This window comes from Thalia democratica, chromosome 4 (assembly GCF_965202585.1).
Source record: "Thalia democratica chromosome 4, ktThaDemo2.hap1.1, whole genome shotgun sequence".
In the NCBI taxonomy this organism is placed as follows: domain Eukaryota; kingdom Metazoa; phylum Chordata; class Thaliacea; order Salpida; family Salpidae; genus Thalia; species Thalia democratica.
Window position 1 is genome coordinate 60295135 of NC_139168.1, and position 19862 is coordinate 60314996.

General features: G+C 24.5%; 1 protein-coding gene across 1 annotated transcript; it reads right to left on the reverse strand.

Annotated features, from left to right (window-relative positions):
* Positions 1-5024: 5024 nt before the first annotated feature.
* LOC145833876 (NEDD8-activating enzyme E1 regulatory subunit-like) lies at positions 5025-19301 on the reverse strand. Its single transcript, XM_082941112.1, has 7 exons — positions 19157-19301; positions 15548-15651; positions 11867-12083; positions 10796-11495; positions 7642-7813; positions 6602-6690; positions 5025-5544 (listed from the first exon to the last, which is right to left on the reverse strand). The coding sequence occupies exons 1-7, from the start codon at positions 19299-19301 to the stop codon at positions 5391-5393; spliced, it is 1581 nt and encodes a 526-aa protein (XP_082797238.1). The 3' UTR covers positions 5025-5390.
* Positions 19302-19862: the final 561 nt, after the last annotated feature.

Genomic DNA, 19862 nt, shown 5'->3' on the forward strand with positions numbered 1-19862 from the left:
GTTGCATTAACACTTTTTATACATAACCATTAACAATTAACAAACTAAGAAAGTTAAGTCATAAGATATTTTTGAAAGATATATAATCGTGTACTTATACTTGTAATTAAAAAGAAATTTGAGCAACAAATAAGTACATCTAGATGCATTTTGTACTTAAAAAGTTTAAAAAGTTAATTTAATAAATAAAATGCAATTTTAAAAGGAGACAAACTTATTTTCTTATACAAAACTATTTTTTGATTATTATTATTATTTTAATCTAATACTTAGTTTTTAAAACAGCATTAAGTTGAAAATTTTTGCAGGCTAATTAGGTTTGACGACCTCTCAACTAATCAATATGGTTTTAAATTTTTAAACTTTTGTTGTGTTTTCGTTCTAAAATTTCAGATTACAAATAGATATTTATTTTTTTGAAAGCAGTAAAGTTCAAGATTTAAATTGTTTTATAATAACTGCAATAACTTAGAATGCTAATTTAGACTTATAAGTGAATTTACACAGTGAGAAAATGTTTTATTTCACAAGTTGTAATTAAAAATAAATATTAATAAATAGTGAAATTTATCTATATCACTCAATAAACGCAGTAACATGTTTCAAATATTGTAAATAATTATTGAAGTATGTAAGTAACTACTTCACAATTGATAGGCTTCCTTACTTATTGAAAGTAGTGATTTTTTTGCAACTAAAACAAATATAATTGACAAAAACTACTTTGAAATAAAGCTGTCATTATAAATATGTTATATGGTTTTCAAAGTTTCAACATTTACTCCTGTTTTTGATGAATAAAATCAATAAAATGCGTGGTAACAAAAAGTTTTACTAAATATACTAGTTAAATTTTAAACAAAAATTCTTACAAAATTTGTCGATCATTACTGTTTACTCAGCTATGTTTTAATAATATTGTGCATTGAAACTAATTACACTATATGTAGTATTTTGTCGGATATTTTGTCAAAGTTTTTTTTATATATGCATAAACACGTTCCTGGTATCATAACGTGTCTATAAAAAAGAAACAGAGGCAATTTTACTCTTTTGTATTTCTTTTTTTTTTTGTATTGTATGTATTTTTTTTTTGTTATAATTCAATGTATGTAAACAAATATGCATTTAGAAATAAAACCTTTTAGCAAAGTATTTTTAGTGTGTGTTTTTCTTATAAATTTAATTATTTTAAACTAAAAAAAGTTTAATTTATTATTAAAAATAGTTTTAATTTTCAATTAGAAAATAATTATTAGTGATCATTCCTACTCGTCTGTTTAACTTGTTTAAGGAGTTAATAGTATTTGTCATTTAGTATCAAAAATTTTATTTTATTTTATTTTATTTTTTTTTTCGAAAATTGATTTGTTTGGTTACAGTAACTTTGGTTTAGTCTAGGTTTTAGCATTTTCTATCTGGTTGTATTTTTAGATTATTCTTTAATATTAATATTTTGAATTATGTTCAGAATACTTAAAAACTCCTTTTTTTTTCTTGTGCTTACAATTTTTTTTTTCTTTTTGCATGCAAATGTAAAACAATAGTTATAGATGTTTTTACTTTAGCATAAAATAAGGTATTTGAATATTAAGCTTAGATAACTGTTCTAAGCAAACTTAAGTTTTTTTTTTTGAGGAGATTAAGAAAAAAAATCTCTTTTTTATGTTAGCAAATGTTGCTTGCTTTCTATTATTAAAGTCTAACATTTGGACAAGTATTCAAAAAATTTTTTTTTTTTAATAGAAGGAATATTGTTGTCGTTAATATCATTACTGTTAAAGTTATTATATATATATTTTTTCTTTTTAAAGGCATAAAATTTACATTATTTATCTTCATATTTTATAAAAGTTAAGTTCAGTTATTATAAAAATCACTTCTTTAAAAATTCTTAGATATAAAATTTACAATAGTTTATTTAACTATTCAAATGTAAAATTGTTTTTACTGTTCAAGTTAAACTATTAGATAAATAAAAAATTGCCTTTTTAACAAAAATACTTATAAAATAAAACTTTGTTAGAAAATTTCAATGTATTACATATTACTTTCTTTAAAGAAGTTGTAACCTGTAATTCAAGTATTCACACGTTTGTTATTAATGTTGTTTTTTATCTACTTTCAAAAGTTAATATAAAGTGACATGTATATTTTGTAGTTCATATGTTACTAAACAAGATTCATAGTACATTATTAAACAAAAAATTCAGTTAATATTCGTTTAGTTTTATTTTCTTTCATTTTTCTTTTCGTCTAACTGATTGTTTATCACTAAAGATTTAAATGATAAAAAAACTATGTGTAATAGCTCGTAAGAAACTTTATAAGCATGTGGTATACGACTCGATAACCGAAAGGCTCCTTTGTACACCAGGTCCTTAGACCAAACTTTTTGAACGCTTTTTTTTATTCTTCAATAAACAATATATATTAACTGTTTATTTTTAAAATTATTTTAACCTAAAGTATTTTAAATGAAATATTATCATTGCTTAATACTAGTCACAATACTATTAAGCCTTCCGACTTGCTATTAATGCCCGATTTAGGTAATCCTGCTTTACATAAATTTTTTCAATGTAAGCATTCAACTCTTAATTAGTAAAGAAAATATAAAACTATAGTTTATTTAAGTACTAATATAGGAAGGTTTTTGAACGTATTTATGTACCATTTGCAACTTAATATCAATAGATTATTCATTTTGTTTTATATACAGCGCAACAGATAAAAACAGCGCAATATTTGAACATCTTTTTAATTCCACACCCTGTCAAAAATCTGACATAATTCAAAACTTTAAAGTTTTGAAACGATGTAAGCAAAGCGAACTCTACAGCCAAGAGTCAATATTGATTGAGGAAGAGCGACCTTATTCAAATACGCAAATAGCATTGAATGGAAAAACAAAGTTATTAACAATCTATTAAAAAACATATCTTTACTTTAGTTTTACTTGCTAAATCTATCTAAATTTTGTATTTATTTGAATTTATTCATACGTCATAATTTAAATTTATTTTTAAGCTGTTCACTTACCAATTTTTTTTTAAATTTCATTTAAATTTATCACTTGACAATGAAACTCGTATAGTTTTAAAAAGCTTTGTGTAATAAAATATAAAACAAAATTAACAACCTATTGATATTAAGTTGCAAATAGTATATAAATATAGTTTATTTAAGAAACAAAACAATAAAACTAAACCTAGCTTAAATGTTTAACTGATTTTTATGTTTTACTTTTAGCATTACATATCAATTTCATATTTTTATCAATATATTATCAATTACTAGTTTGTTTTACAAAAAATGCTTATAAACGTTTACATTTCTATGTAACTGATATTGAAATAAATATAAACAAGCTTCGAAATCACACCCAGAAATTTTCAACTTCGAATTTAAAGATATAGCAATTCTTTAGAAATACCATAAAGATGACTTATTGCTTTTTTAAATCTAATTTAAACATAACTGTAGGTATTTTATAAATTAATTATATAAGGTATGAAGTTTTAAGTACAAAATAAAACCTCTAAATTTTTAAACTATAGGTATTTCAAATAAGAATCGGTCTTTTGGTAACTTATGTTGTTGTTACCAAACTGTTAGATATATTTTATACTGTTTTACTTTTAATTAGTGATCTACCGGATCCAAGTATCCGGCCTGATCCTAATTAGATAAAATTATCCGAATTCGGCCAGATCCAAAATTTTTGGATCCAGTAGATCACTAGTTTTTTTTAAATAAATATGCCTAATTATTTAGCTTAATATCTAGTTTAACACAAAAAAAGTGTCATAAATCGAAATAATTTTGTCTTACTTTTAATTCTTAAAAACTACATAATGTTTACTGATACGTTTAAAACAATGTTCTAGAATTTTCTAGTAATAGATATATTAAAACAAATTTAGATATTTTTTCTTAAGCTATTAAGAGGAGTAAATAATTTTTAATTTATCAATTGAAAAAAGCTAGTTCACAGTTTTTTTTTAAAGCTATTTGTTATCTAATACTAAAAAAAATAAACCTACTTCTTACATTCGTTTTTCTCTTGTTTATCTGGTTTAAAGATATTTTTATATTTATAAATCAGTACATATACTCACGTTTTAACATGCATACTATGGTGCATCTGTTACCCCTCAAAAATGAAAATTTTAGAATTTTGCGTTGGGAAATTACATAAATAGACAGCACAAAAAAAAAATAGCTTACTAGCTTTAAGCCTGTTGGCGAAAATTACTTTTGAAAATTTTGTTTTATACTTGTATATTTGTTAAGAGAAAAAAGGACTATTTCACTAAGAATTCATTTTCTTCTACGTTTTTTGAGATAGTTACCTGAAACGGTTTGAAAATGTTCCTTGCCACATTTATAAATTTCTGTATAAACAAAGTTTGAAAAAAAATAAAAAATTTATGCAAAAATAACGCAAAAAAATCAGTTATTTTCTTATTCTTTTTATCATTCTTTTTTTTTTAATTTTGTTTACACAGAACTTTATAAATATGGCAAGGAACATTTCCTAACCTTTTCAGGTAATTATCTTAAAAAACGTAGGAGAAAACAATTTTTTAGTGTTATGGTCTTTTTTTCTCTTTTTAACCCGATATAAAGCAAAATTTTCAAAAATAATTTGCTCCAAGCTAACTTTTTTTGTGCTTTCTATGCATGTGATTTCCCAACGTCAAAAAATTTAACTCAGCGAAATTTCAAGATCAGGACAACAGATGCACCCTAATGCATACGCTTTAGCTGTTAACTAAGGTTAAATAAAAGTGTAAGCTATTTTTTTAATAGAAATTTAGTATGAAAAACTTTGTATAAAAATTTTGAAAGTTTATTTGAAGTACCTTGAAGTACATATTTCAAAAAAAATGTTTGTAGTAGTTGTTTTATTTACTATTTTTTAAACATAACAATTTTTTGAGTGTAACCAAGTATTAAAAAAAGACCACTCTAAGCAGCACAACCTAAAGACAATATGAAATAATAAAACTTTTCTGAATAAGCTATTATACATAATTAATAAAGTTTAAGTACTACAGACTTTATAAAAATATTGCAGTTTAAGAAACAAGTTTAAAAAAATTCAAAATAATGCTTTAAACAACGTTATCGTGTTTATTGATGTGGTAATCTTATTTTCTATCACAAATAAGTAAACCAAGCTGAAATTAATGATAGTTGTGTTTCCTAGATAAAATACACACTTCAATATACCACATAGCATTACAAACAAAAGCATTCGAAATGCACAAGGTTGTGCAACATAAAAATCACTGCATCATGAAACGAAACGAGACAACTTTCCTACGAAAATCAACTGAAAACAAAACATCAGTTGACCACCAACAAAGTTCCAATCAATTTTATCAAATATCAAACGAGCTGGTGGTTGAAGTGATGCCATTGTACACAAAGGTGTGGCATATTGGAACGTACTGGCACGTGATCAGCTTTATCACCTCCTGCGCCACCACGCCTCCCATGAACGACGCCACCGAGTTCAGCTCGGTTCCGTTGTACCTGTGTGACGTCACAATGTTAACTTGGTTGGAACGTAGTTACAGGGAGTAATAAGTTACACTGTAAAAAAGAATTTCATCATGGAAAACTAAAAGTTTGTTGAAAAGGTTTATGTACTTTTTACAAGTACTGCTTGTTTTAATAAACATTAAATCTTTTCTGTTAAGTTTGCTTTAAGGATCTCTTTTTAAATAAGTTGTCCAAAATAACTTACTTTGTGATGTATTCATAAATGTGCTATTTAGCTTACAATCCTACTAATTTTTGTAATATTTAATTTTTCAAGTTTTTAAAATTTATCAACTATAATCATATGCTCAAGAAAACTATTACTTTATATCTAAAAGCGAAATGAAGCTATATACAATTTTTTAAAGTTTTAAAGTGTAAAAATTACTACTAATTTTTTTTTAAACTTTTGTAACTTTAATTTTAAAAAACTCAAAGTTTCCGTGATTTTTGTTCATAACTCAAGTATTTTTTCAAAACTTCTCAAAACCAAGATTTTTCTAGGTTTTTTTGATTAAATTCTTTAACTCGAGGTTTTTACAGGTTTTACGGCAACCAAAGACTGTAAATGATAAACTAAAAACATACAAATAAACTAATTTTAACTACTTGTTCAACGAGTAGATATTTAAGAGAAAACTAAGTCAAAAAAATAAATATGTTGTTTCAGAAAGCACATTAAAAATTGTGATAACCAACTTTTAAAAAATCACAAAAATTCTTCAAAAATTTCTGTAGTGCATACAGGTATATAGTTTAAACTTTAAAAATATTTATTTAAAAAATCAGATAGTTACTGAATTTCACAGCAAACGAATTATCAACTTATGATTCTTATAAAAATAGAATAGTTTAAAATTTGTAATAAGTGTTAACAATTACAGTTTGATGTCAATGTATTCAATTATTTTTAAAGTTTGGGTTCAAGTATTGTTTGTTATCTATTAAACAAACTTCGTCATCTTTTAAACTTATCTTTTTAAAATAGCTGTTAGTTATACTTTACAAAAATAAAAATGTTATTTATATAGTACTATTTTAAACGTACTTGCATGTTTCTTCTAAGTATTTACTTAAACTTTTATCAAGATTTCCGCATGAAAGTCCCCAATCTGATATCAAGCTTGAAGCACAACACTAAAAAATTATTTCTTTTTTATAAAATCTTTTAATCAACAACATTTTTTCTAGTCTACTTAAAATACCATACTTTTCATTATAAGTTTTTTTATGAATTTCTTAAAGGCTTCCTAAATTTCTTTTAAGTTTTTAAAAAACTAGTTTTTTTGTCCACTTTTAATATAAATAGAAATAAAAAACAGTTAGGAACAATTAAAAACCACTGTCTCAGTCTTTTACAAAACACTAAGAGTGAAAAGACCTTTCGTTTATTAAATAAACGAAAAATCTTTTCAATGTTAATGTTTTGTGAAAGACTTTTTCAGTGGTTTTTTAATGGTTCCTAACCATTTTTAATTTTTATTTGATCAAATTTTCAAAAACTGTTAAGTTTTCAAAATCAAAAGAGGCAGACTACCTCCATTCCATCATTTTAACGTTTAGTATAACATTAAGCTTAAGTTTAAAAAGCTGTTTCCTATAGTATAACAATATTGAGAATAAACTGTAAAGCTACTTTAAATTTGCTTTCTATGAAAAACAGAATAATAGTACAATAAAAAAATTTAACTTAATGATTAATTTTTTGTATCTAATCAAAATTTGGTTTCTTTACATGTAAAAATAATTTTAAAATTACAGGTTTTTCTAGGTTTTTTTTAAATTTCTTAAATTCCATGTTTTTCCAAGTTTTATTCGTGTAAGTTCTTAAATTCCTGTTTTTTTTTCAGGATTCTAGATTTTTTTGCTACCCTTTAATTATTTTTACAGCTTTAGAAACATAACTCATTTGAATATACTTATTTCTTTTAACAACAGTTTTAATAATAAAATTATAAGAAAATAGTTCAAGATGCTTTTAACAGTTAGGTACACTTTTTTTAAATAGTCGTGCAACCATTAATAGTATTCAACAAAATTTGTTATGATACTAGGAGTTAAACTAATTATCAATTAAAAAATGCTTACTTTAAGTTTGTCAAAATCACAATTGTTAGGTAGTCTAGAATGTAGACTTGTGAATCTCTGAACAGATCTGACGACTACGTACCACATCAGGTTTTCTTCGTTGCCACTTTTGATTCTTTCCAAAATATCGTTTCCTAAGCGAGTTTTAAATTCATCTTCTAGACTTTTGGATCTGTTTAATGTTTCATTAACTTTTTTCAGTTATGATACACAAGGAAGTGATATAAATTTCAAGTTTTTAATTAAAAGAAACTTACTTACTAAAACATACTACAAAACATTTTTAATTACATTATAATCTTTTACTTTCTCAGTATAACCTAAAAAGTAGATTTGTTTTTAAAAATGGAAAATAGTATAGCGTAAAATTTATCTGAACTTTTAACTATAGGTTTACTGGGTATAACAAGAATCAAATTTTCATTCCTACTATAATATATTCTTTAAATTTGTTTCAAAATGCATTTTTAAGTTATCAACCAACTTAAAATGTTTCTTACTCTTTGCTGATATAAAAATGTATCATACATGGTTGCCACTGATCAAGCTAGGAAAAATTTCTTGACTTTTTCCTGACTTTTTACCAAAATTTTCCTGACTTTTTAAAATCAAACTCTTAAATCAAACCTATTCTAAAATACATAATCTAACACTTGAAACTATATAAAGCTTTCAATCCAATTTTAATACAGGTTAAAACAACAGTTTTTTGCTGAATTCTATCATCAAACTTCCAGTACGTCCAGGGTTCGTGCGCGTCAGGCTAAGTCAGGCTAAATCATTTTTTTTTGAAAAAAGTTGAAAAACGTCAGGCTTAAGCAGTTTTTGTGTTTAAAAATTTGAGAATCTCAGTTTTTGTCAGTTCAAATGCATGAAATTTTTTTAATTAAGATCAAATTGAGATGTGAATTTATTTCTAAATAAAGATTTAGTTATTAAAGACAAAATCAGTCAGCATTTGTAAAAATAAGTGCTTAAAACCTTTTGTTGAATCTCTAAAATAATTTTAAGAATCTTCATTATTTTGTTTTTAGTAGATTATATACGTCATAATTATAAAAATTCATAAAAAAGTACAGTTTAAACATTACAGTTTAGTTCAACAACTTGACTGTTTGTTTGAATTTGTTTACATGAGCTTTGTTTTTCAGAGCTTAGTTGGTTAAACTGTTTTAATTTCTAATATAAAGGCTTTATACCAAAAACTTTATAGATTAATACTCTTAGCAGTTTGTTCATATATTTTATTTTCTGTTTATTCAAAGTTATTAGAGATATTCACAAGACTAAAAAATTACTTATGTAATATCATGATTATTTTAATTAGTTATTTTAAAAATTAAGATGCTTTAATGATAACATAAAGTTTTTGAGAGATGTGTTTAATTACATTTTGTTTTTCTTTTACAGACTTATTCACATTTCTGTTTTAATAAAAGCTTCTGGTCCAGTCATGTAACTTATAATTGACGAATTCAAGTACTAATTGACACGAACCTTGTATATGGGTGAGAAGTGGTGGATGTAACTAAACCCCAAAATTTAATAAAGGTATTAATTCATTGAAGCAGAAATTATAATGACAAGTTAAAAATATTCAAGTTGCTGGGTAAGGGATTGATAGATATTGAAAAATAATTCATTTAAATTTTTATTTTCCTTAAAAGTAGTTTTGTGAATACTAAGTAGTTTTGTGAATACTTTTATTGTGTTAATTTGCTAATTAAGACCCCCTGATACCCAAAATGCCTTCTGAAGGTGATTTTTTCTACTTTAAAAAAATGTCAGGCTAAATAGGTCTCTGTCAGGCTAAATGAAAAGAAATTTCGCGCACGAACCCTGTACATCACTTAAACCATCTGTGTATGATTAATGTTTGTAATAAACAGCTCTATCAGCAAAATACTTGTAGTATTACCTTAAAACAGAGCTTATCTGAAAAAAGACGCAATTTTTTAGTATTTCCTAGCATAAATGTATCTAAATAAACGAAACAACATATAAGTAACTTTAACAATTAAAACCTTAAATCAATAAGGAGCTTTCACAACTCAAACCTTAAAACAATAACGAACTTTTACAGTTAAAACATTAAAACAATAAAGAACTTAATCAAATACTGTTTTTTTAAATGTGTGTACTAAAATTTATTTTTTCCGTTTTTTATTAGCACTTCAACCTCTTCATCTAATGAAGATATGGTTTCCTTCATCTGAACTGCATTCCGCTTCATTTTCTTGGCATTTATAATCATTTGCCTCATTTTATTTAAATTGCTCTCATCTGCTGCCGCTACACTTGTTGAAGAGAATCTTTTCTTTAAATCAAGCCACAACTTGTGGGCTTCATTTCTTTTCTTTTGGCACTCATTTATTTTTACTTTCATTTATAAAATATTTCCTCTTATCATTTAGTATAAAATTTGTGACAAATAAATATACTCTTATTTACTTTAAAAACTTAAGTTACTCAACAAAAAATACAAATGAACTTAATCTTGGCATATACCTGTCTTATAACTTATTTTATAAATTTAAACAACTTTGAAAAAATTATAAAGAGGTAAAGTATACACATTAACTTGTTACATAAAATACTAAACTAACTGCTTAGTTATAAAGAACTCAATTATTTACTTGAACAAAAAACACTTTGATTCTAAAATTATGCTAGATAAACTTTTTGTATGTATCACAGTTTCACTATGGAAGTGTCCTTATTACAGATCATTAATACTAAAAAGCTTACAAAATCTGCTTGTTCAAGTAGGGTAAAAGTAGGTCTTTTGTTCAATATGTTAATAGAAAATTTTTGCAGTTTTAAGTATAATGTACTAATTTATACCAGATGAAGGCATTGGAAGTTAAATAATTTTGTAAATTTCTAGGAAAATTTTTTAATTTTTTTTTTTTGACTTTAAAGGACTTTTAATTAATTTTTACCATTTGAAGGCTTTGGAAAACAAGGATTTTTGTAAATTTAAACTGACAAAATCTGACTTTTTTTTTTATTTTATCAAATTTCCTGACTTTTGTCATTTTTTTTTAATTTTTCCTGACTTTTCCTGATTTCCTGACTTTTCCTGACCGAGTGGCAACCCTGATCATATACAAAAAATACAAAATTTTACTTAAACAGTCAACCATTTATAAACCTGACCACTTTCAGGTTTTGCACGTTTTTGCAGAACCTCTTTATGTCCTCGCGCCCAACACGATTGTCCATGTCCATGCAGTCCATCTCCTTGTACGCGTTTTCCACAAAAACTGCCATCTTTTCCAAGTCCTCTGTCGCCTTCTTCTGGTACACCTTCTGCAACTCAATGTATCCTTCCGAGTCCGAAACCATGTCCGGAAGCGTCCCCGCCAGAGGTACTGTGCCCGTTTCCGTGTGAAAGCACTTGAGTGCGCGACAGAGCACCCAAAACGGCTTGCTGAATGGGTTGAGGTCCATGACCGAGGGGTCAGTGATTAGTTTTTTTATATTTGAGAAATTCAGGGGCACTAAAGCTTTGTTGACTTTAGTGAGCGCCTCAGAAAAATTTTCCTCGTCTTCAAAAACACCGTTTTCGTTTTTCAGTCGGCCTTCCATTATGAATTGGCCGAACAATTTCTTCTGCTTGTATGTTTTAGGCACTTCCCCGTTATTTTGCTGTTTCCAGGAGTCCAGGAACTTGTGCATTAGGACGAGGTAGGGAACGTGCTTGTGCTGTTTGGAAGTCATCGAGTGCAGATCGATGGAGGTGAGGTAGCTCTGGAGTTCAGGAAAGGGAGAAAACAACCTGTAATCGTAGTCAGGGTGTTCTGGGTGTGACTCCACAACACACATTTCCTTGTAAATTAACCTCGTGTAACCTTAAAAAAAAAATTTTTTTTGATATTCACTCTTTTTTTTAACTTGTAACTATGTAATACTATTTGTAAAGAATAAACGTATCTTAAATTATAGCCTATTTTTCAATTTAATTTAAAAAGTTATCTGTTAATTTTAAAATATCAAAAACTGTATAATTTCGAAATATTTCATAAAAATATAAACATTTAATAATAAAATTAATTTAAAGTATTGTCAAAGTTTTAATTTCATTATTGATAAAAATTGTTGAAAAATATCCAACTTAAAATTAAATCTTTTAAATTTAAAACTTATTATTTAAATTTATTCCCTAAAAAAATACACTTTAAAAACAGAATGAGAATTTTTTAAACATTGTTCAAAACTTCACCTACAAAACCAAACGAGTGGCACAATACAAGAGGAATGTCACTTTTCCATAAGATATGACTCAACTTTATTAAACTTTGCTCGTCCATGTTGCAAGCAATGACTTGCGTGAACTTTGTAAAGAAGGAAGGATTGTCGTTTATCATGACTTCTGGCTTCATCAGTGAAAAACTGCCTACTACGTCCGGGTTCATTTCTTTTAGCAATTCTGCAGCACACTGTTATTTGAAAAAAATTTATTATTGTAATTAATTTCATAATTAGCAAGTAATAGTTTTGTATTAAGCTAGCGTAAAAATTAATTTTAAATAAAATTTCACAAGTCTTCTTATCGAAAAAACTGTGTAAACATAGCATAAAATTTAACTTAATTACCAACGTGTTTATCTTTTATACTCAATTTTTTTAAACCTCAATAAACTAATATTTGTTGAAGTTAAAACTACTTATGCATAATTTTTTTTATGGAAAAAAGTGTTCTTTTTTGGGTCTTTTTAAAATTTTTCATCTAACTTTTTTAGAAAATTAGAATTTCTGGGCTACATGACAATTCGAATTCTTAAAAATTACTAAATTGGCCAAAACTCAAAAAGTAATATATTTTTGAAACAAAAAAACGTATGAAGGTTTAAATGATAACTACAAACACATTTTTTGTTTAAAGAAAAAAAAAAGTTTTAAGGAAAATGTTTAAAATTACTAAAAAAAATATTTTAAAATTTATTCAACCGACATCTCAAAGAATGGTTTTAAATTTTACAAATATAAAAATTGTTTATTAATTTTTGAGTTGCGGTCCTTTAATTATTTTTAAGAACTTGAATTGTCCAATTTGAATTGTTGGCACCCGAATTTCTATATTAAAAGATTTTAAACTATTTAAGATTGTTTTTCTTTAACTTTATTATGGTTATTACTTGATATTTTTAAGCTAATTCAATAGTTATAAAATAAGGGTTAATCAGCATTTAAGTGTGTTTTTAACTAGTATGCACTTCATAAGTATAAGGAAAACTCGTATTGGAAAGTTTTCCTAAATCTAAAACTAAATAAAAAACAAAGAATCATAATACTTAGGAACCAAACAAATCTTTGAACATAAACATAGGTATCAGTGGCGTAGCGTGTATTTTGGTCAGGGGGTGCGCAAATTTTTTCTCAAAAAATCCTCTAAATTAAAACTTTTGTAATTAGCTATAAAAAAACTTTTTATAAGTAATATAATTGAAATAAATTTATTAAGTAAAATAAGTTCGTTAACTGTTTTAAAAAATATTTATATATTACAAAATTAAACAATTAAATAAAAGTATAAATTTCATCAGAATTACTTATACTTGCAAAAATGTTAACTTACTAAACAAAAATTGTATTATTACTTACAGTAAACTTTATATCTTTAAAAATTAATATATTCAATAAAACGAAAGTATCTGTATTATTTACGACAAAAATATCAATCTCTTTAATATACAAAACAACAGTGATAACAACACATCATTGCACATAATTTTAATAAAGTTACACAGAAGTTAAAATAGACCAACTTAATAACTGTTATGACAGTTTATTACAACTTTGTAAAATAGTTAAAAGTATACTTTTTAAATTTAATTCATTTGATTGTATTTGTTTAAAATAAAAATCACAAACAAAGTTTATTTCTCATAGGTCGACACGCTTTTTATTGATGTTTACAAAAATAAAGTTCAGAAAACTAGCAATGTCTTAACAATGTAGCATAAAAAAAAATTGTAAAATTGTTTAATTTTTCTTTAAGCGTGACACATTTTTGTAAACTTTTTGTAGAAAATAATCTGCTATAAGGTTATACTACAGCGGTGCGCTATATTAATTACGTGCTTTTTGAGTCTAAATTCTTATGAAGTTAATAAACTTATAAAATTTTTCCTTATAAAGTTTTTATCAACATCGGTGCGCATTTGCAATTACATACTTAAAACCTTTTTAAATTAATGCCAAACACTTATTAAACAACTTTGATTGTGCAAAGTATTATAATGACAGTTATTATTCAATTATAAGTAAAGCTCGTAATGATTACCATCTAAGTGTTTTGAAATCTTTATTTATAAAAACGTTTAAACCTATTTTGTGTAAGCAACAGTACGTTTCAGTGGCGTAGCGTGGTATTTTGGTCAGGGGGTGCGCAAATTTTTTTCTTAAAAAAAATCATAAATTAAAACTTTTGTAATTAGTTGTAAAAAGATCTTTTTATAAGTAATATAATTGAAAAAAAAATCATCAAGTAAATTAAGTTCAAAGTAACTGTTTTAAAAAATATTTTTATATTACAAAATTAAACAATTAAAAAAGTATAAACTTCATTAGAATTACTTGCACAAATGTAAACTTACTAAATAAAAATTATTTTTACTATACAGTAAACTTTATATCTTTAATAATGAATACATTCAATAAAACGAAAGTAACTGTTTTATTTACGAAGAAAATATTAAAATCTCTTTAATATACAATACAACAGTGATAACAACACCTCATTGCACATAATTTAAATCAAGTTACACAGAAGTTAAAGTTGACCAACTTTATAACTGTTATTACAGTAAATTACAACTTTGTATAATAGTTAAAAGTATACTTTTTAAATTTAATTAATCTGATTGTATTTGTTTACAATAAAAAAACACAAACAAAGTTTATTTCTCATAAGCCGACACGCTTTTTCTTGTATGTTTACAAAAATAAAATTCAGAAAACTAGCAGAATAAAAAAAAACTTGCAAAATTGTTTAATTTTCCTTTAAAAAAATCTGCCATAAGCTTATACTACAGCAGTGCACTTATTAGTTGCGTACTTTTTGAGTCTAAATTTTTATGAAGTTAATGAAGTTATAAAAATTTTCAGATTGGAGTTTTTCATCACAACATTGGTGCGCATTTTCGTTTGCACCGAATCAGTATATTGGGTAATTTCTCTAACTTGTCACTAATGGGTATTCAAATTTTTGTTTAATTTTTCGAATACTAGATAAAAATAGTTGAAAAAAGGCAAATCAAGCAGAAAAAATAAAGGATAAAGATATTACATTCTTTTTTTTACTTTTTTTCTTGGTGGCACGCATGCGCCAGTGTCCCTCCCTACGCTACGCCCCTGGTAAGTTTATAATTATAATCTTTGTAAGTTGTTATGAATTTTATTTTATTTCAATTTTGTTGCTTATTTTATTGTTTGTTTTGTTATTGTTGCTTATGTTATTGTTTGGTTTGTTATTGTTGCTTATTTAAGTTAAATTACAGTGTAACTATTTATAAATATGTAGTTATGAATTGTGAATGTCTAATTAATTTTGCTCACTTATGCTAATTAGTGTTAATTGATTTTTTTTTTCTGATGAAACCTTTAACTATTTATTTACTCAAAATTTAATCTTAAAATAAGTTGCTAACATAAGTAGTTGATAAGATTTAGCAAAAACATCTTTGATTTTACTTGTTTGTTTGTTTGAATAAAAATGTTTTTGAATGGATCATGTGTTAAATTTCTGTAATAAACATAGGTGTTAGAGTAAAAAGTTAAAATACTTTTCAATTTTCTCTAAATAAAAAAGAAGGTATTATAATTGTGTTTTTATTCCTAAAATAGCTAGATACTCTTGCAGGTTAACAATCATACACAAAAAAAAATCATAAGTACAAACTTCAGCTTTATTTTTGCCAACTTGATCAAAGGGAACAAAAAAATCATTGTCAGCATCTTCACAACTTATTTTGGTATCATCAACTATAATGAAGTTTCCAATTCCTTAAAAAATTAGAAGTATCAATTATAATGTAATTATATTGTTCAATTGAAAAAATAAAAAATCTTAAATGAATTAAAACAATTGTATTCATAAAAACATACATCAAATTAATTCTAAAATCTAAATTTTCATATAACAATATAATCAACAAATCTACAAAATTGCTCAGCGTTTTGTCATTAAAACCTTTATATAAAATCAATAAAAACGAGCTTTAAGTAAGTGACAACAATTTAAATAATAACCACTTTTTTTATGTAAAAACAATAATTAAAAAAATTAAAATCATAAAATTGCAGCACAGGAATAAATAATAACATTCAAGTTGTTTACAAATTTAATATCTTACAATACAATATCTGACCAAAAAATCCAATATAAAAATTGTCCATCTTATGACTTAGTTGTTTTCAAGTATAGATGTACATTGTACATACAAGCTTTAAAAAAATTACTCTACAGAAATTTTGAAAAAAAAAAATTCTGGAAATGTTTTTAGAACTAAACTTAAGTTTGTACACAGGTAAATAGTTTATACACAGACTACTTTCATTTCTAAAAAAAATAAGTAATTAATACAAATAGTAATGTGTAATCTTTTCTAGTCTATGCATAGGTTTTTATATGAGAATTTATTTCGTTTTGTTCTATGTGCATACTAAGTTATTATTTATCGTACAGGACTATTTGTTTGTAATTTTTTTATTTTATTTTTTTTACTGTGTTGTTTTTAGATTTTAGTTTTCATTGAATGTAATTTGTTTGTTTCTTTTTTCGTGTGTATTGTTTAAGCGGCTCGGGTTTTAATGCCCGAGTCCATCTTTGCACAATAAACTCCAATAATAATAATAATACCACTTATAAGGAGCTACTATACACTATTGCTACACAAATTTGAAGTAACAAAAAAATATGAATTTAGAATAAACTTTTACTCATAATGTTTAATTATGAACATAGTTGCCTTCGTGACATAAGTACTAACTATATGTATATTAAAATTATCAAATCAAACCTGAGAAAAAATTTTAAGTAATATCATCCATTACTATTATTAAAAAAGAAATTACAATTTTTTTAAACAATTTTATGAAAAAAAAAACTATTTTTTATTAAATTATTTGATATATTAAATGGAGAAAGAATTTTTAACAAAAATCTTAGCTTGCTGTAGTTTTAATTTTAGTATCATGATCTCTTATCTTTATTACAAACACCATAATACCTAGTCTTAGTTTCAAAACTCCAGACTTCAGAAAATATCTGGTCTAAGCTTTATACTTCCTGTTAATTATGTCAGGGAGTTATTTTTTATTCTTAATTACAGAAAAAAATAGAATTTCTAGTGTAGGTTTCAATTATTTCTGGTTTAGCAAGCCAGAATTACATGTTCGTTGGCCTCAGTTTGCTGACTGCTAAGTTTGTTAAATTTCTAGAGACTTTAAGTAGCTTTTTCAGGAGCTTACTCAATAAATTAAATCTACAAAAGGTTACTATTTTAAATAATATGTAAAAATAGTTTTTCTAAATTTATTTGAAAAAATCGAGAATATGTCTAAACTGATTTAATTTTCTAAATATTACTTCAACTTGATACAATTTTCACTAATTCAAAAATAATAGTTAGCAAAAATAAGGGAAATTAAAAACCTCACTGTATTTTTAAATTGACTCAATCTCAAGTTTTAAGTGAACTAATCATTCTTATGGCAGTTAATTCAAAAATTTTACAAGTGAGAATGTTAATAGATGAAGTTTAGTATTAATACTGTTTTGTTACGTGTTAAACAAGCTTTTTATGCATGTCATATTAAGTATAATGTAATCTAATCAGAATATTATTATTGATAAATACTTTTGACTAACTAATTGAACAAGTTTTATCAAAAAGATTATTTTTTAAAACAATAATATTTTCTATGTAAAAAGTTCATTAAAAAGTATTGTTTTTAAAATATTTCAAAACATTAAAGTATATTGTTACTATTTTGTTAATTACATAATTATTAAAAATGATATGGATAAAAGAAACGTATTTTGTAAGTGTACATGACAGTGGGTCCACAACTGGAAATAACAAATAAAAAAAATTTGAATTGATGCTTAAGAAATGTTTGGGTTAAGAGCCAAGTGTCTAGTGCATAAAATGCTTTAAACTAAACTAAAAAAATCCATCTATAACAAAAGTAATGCCAGTTGTTGCAAGGCATTTGAAGGGTTTTTGCATAGTTCAAATTTTAGTGTCTTTAAAATCAAAAATAAAGTTTAAAAAAACTTTTAAACTACTACTTTAACAAAAAGATATTTTATTATTATATTCATTGTTTAAAAACTGTATTTTAAAAATTTGTTTAACATAATAAAAGTATATTTTATAACTTTTTTAATAAAAATGTGTAATTGTTGCATGTTTTTTTTCTAATTGATAATCTAGTAAACTTTATAAAATTAGGATAACTTTCTTCTACCTTACTTAAAGTATGTATATATTTTTAAAATCTTAGACTTATAGAATAAAAATAAACAAAAAAAATATGGTGTTAATATGTAATTTTTATATATTAAATAGTTTTTTTTTTATTTTAGCCAACTGGTTTTTTAAAACAACCTTAGAACCTATATTTTAAATATTCATTAAGTAATTTTAGTAGAAAGAGTTCTTTTTTTATTAAAACTTCATACTTTTATCTACTAAACAACTACAAGCTGTAACAAATTAAAGAAATTAAAATATATTTTATTTTAGTTTTATGACAAGTATATTTTCTATATAAAAATCCATAGAAATTTTTTTTTATAAAAATTACTACTAAAAGTCTTAAAACTTTTGTTCAGTTATGATTTTTTATCTTTTTAATTTTATAAGAATTATATTTTAATTTAAATGAAAAAAATATAAAATTATAAATAAATAGACCTATAGATAACAATTTTTTTTCCCATTTTATACTTATATAAATAGAAAACTTTGTGGATAACTATAAATTATTGTGACTTTAAATTTAAATTAGTTTTTAAGAACATTATATTTGAATATCTTATTGATACAGGATAAAACTAATTATTTACAAGCTCACTAATTATTAATACTTTCTGTTTTTCATAGTAAGTTTCAAATTTTAAAGTTTGTTTTTAATATGAAATCTTAAGGCTTTTGTATCTTTTTTTTTTGTTTTAAGATAATAGAATAATTCCAAACTTGAAAAACCTATTCGTTCATCAATAACTTTAGTTTAATGATAATAAAAAAATATAGTTGTTTCATTAAAATAGGTAAAAAATTATAATACTTCATATAAATTTTAAACAAAACAACATTTTTTCAAACAAACCAATTTTGTTTAAAGATACTGGTAAATTATTCTAATTTATTGTAGGTTATTATCACTACTAAATGAATGTTTCTAAATAAGTATTTCAACAAACTAGAGAAAATAGTTATTTTAAAATACGTACAGAAGTATTGTCCAAAAAAAAAAACCATTACTATTATTCATTTCTTACCTGGCAATACTAAATTTTTTAGAACTTCATTTCCAGTTGGTGTTACATTTAAAAGGCAAACTGATGCTTCAGATAAAGATTTTTGACCATGGTTTCCCCATAAACGAAGCTGTCTATCATACTTTTTTTCTTTTTCTGTATTCATTTCTAGTAGTAAAAAAAGAATTAATAATGCTCATAAATGATGAGATTTATTCTTTATGAGTTTGAAGTAAAAATACGATTGTTGAACTAGAAAATGTTTGTTGTTTAAGCGTAACTATAAAGATATCAGCAGAATTTAAATACTATAACAAATTAAAAACACTTTAAGTTACAAAAACATACTTGGAGAGTAACAAGTTAACAATAAAGAATATCAAGTATTCCAATTAGACAACTTTATAAGTTGTTTAAAACTAAAAAACGCAGTCATTATTTTATAAATATAATATTGTTAATTTATACACTTAAGATATAATACCTTTAACTGTATTTACAATTATTAAGGGTATAGGGATGTAAGGGACTTTTTTTTACATGTTGATCTTATTTTAAAGATATCTAACTAAGCTAGCAGTTGCTTTTTATCATTTTGTAAAATTCAAATTAGTTCTAGAGATGTTAAGATATAAAGTCAGAAAGCTCAATAGGTTCCTTATGGAAGGACCAAAGTAAATGGCAAAAAAAGACTATTTAATTGAAAATCTATCTTCTCCTACAGTTT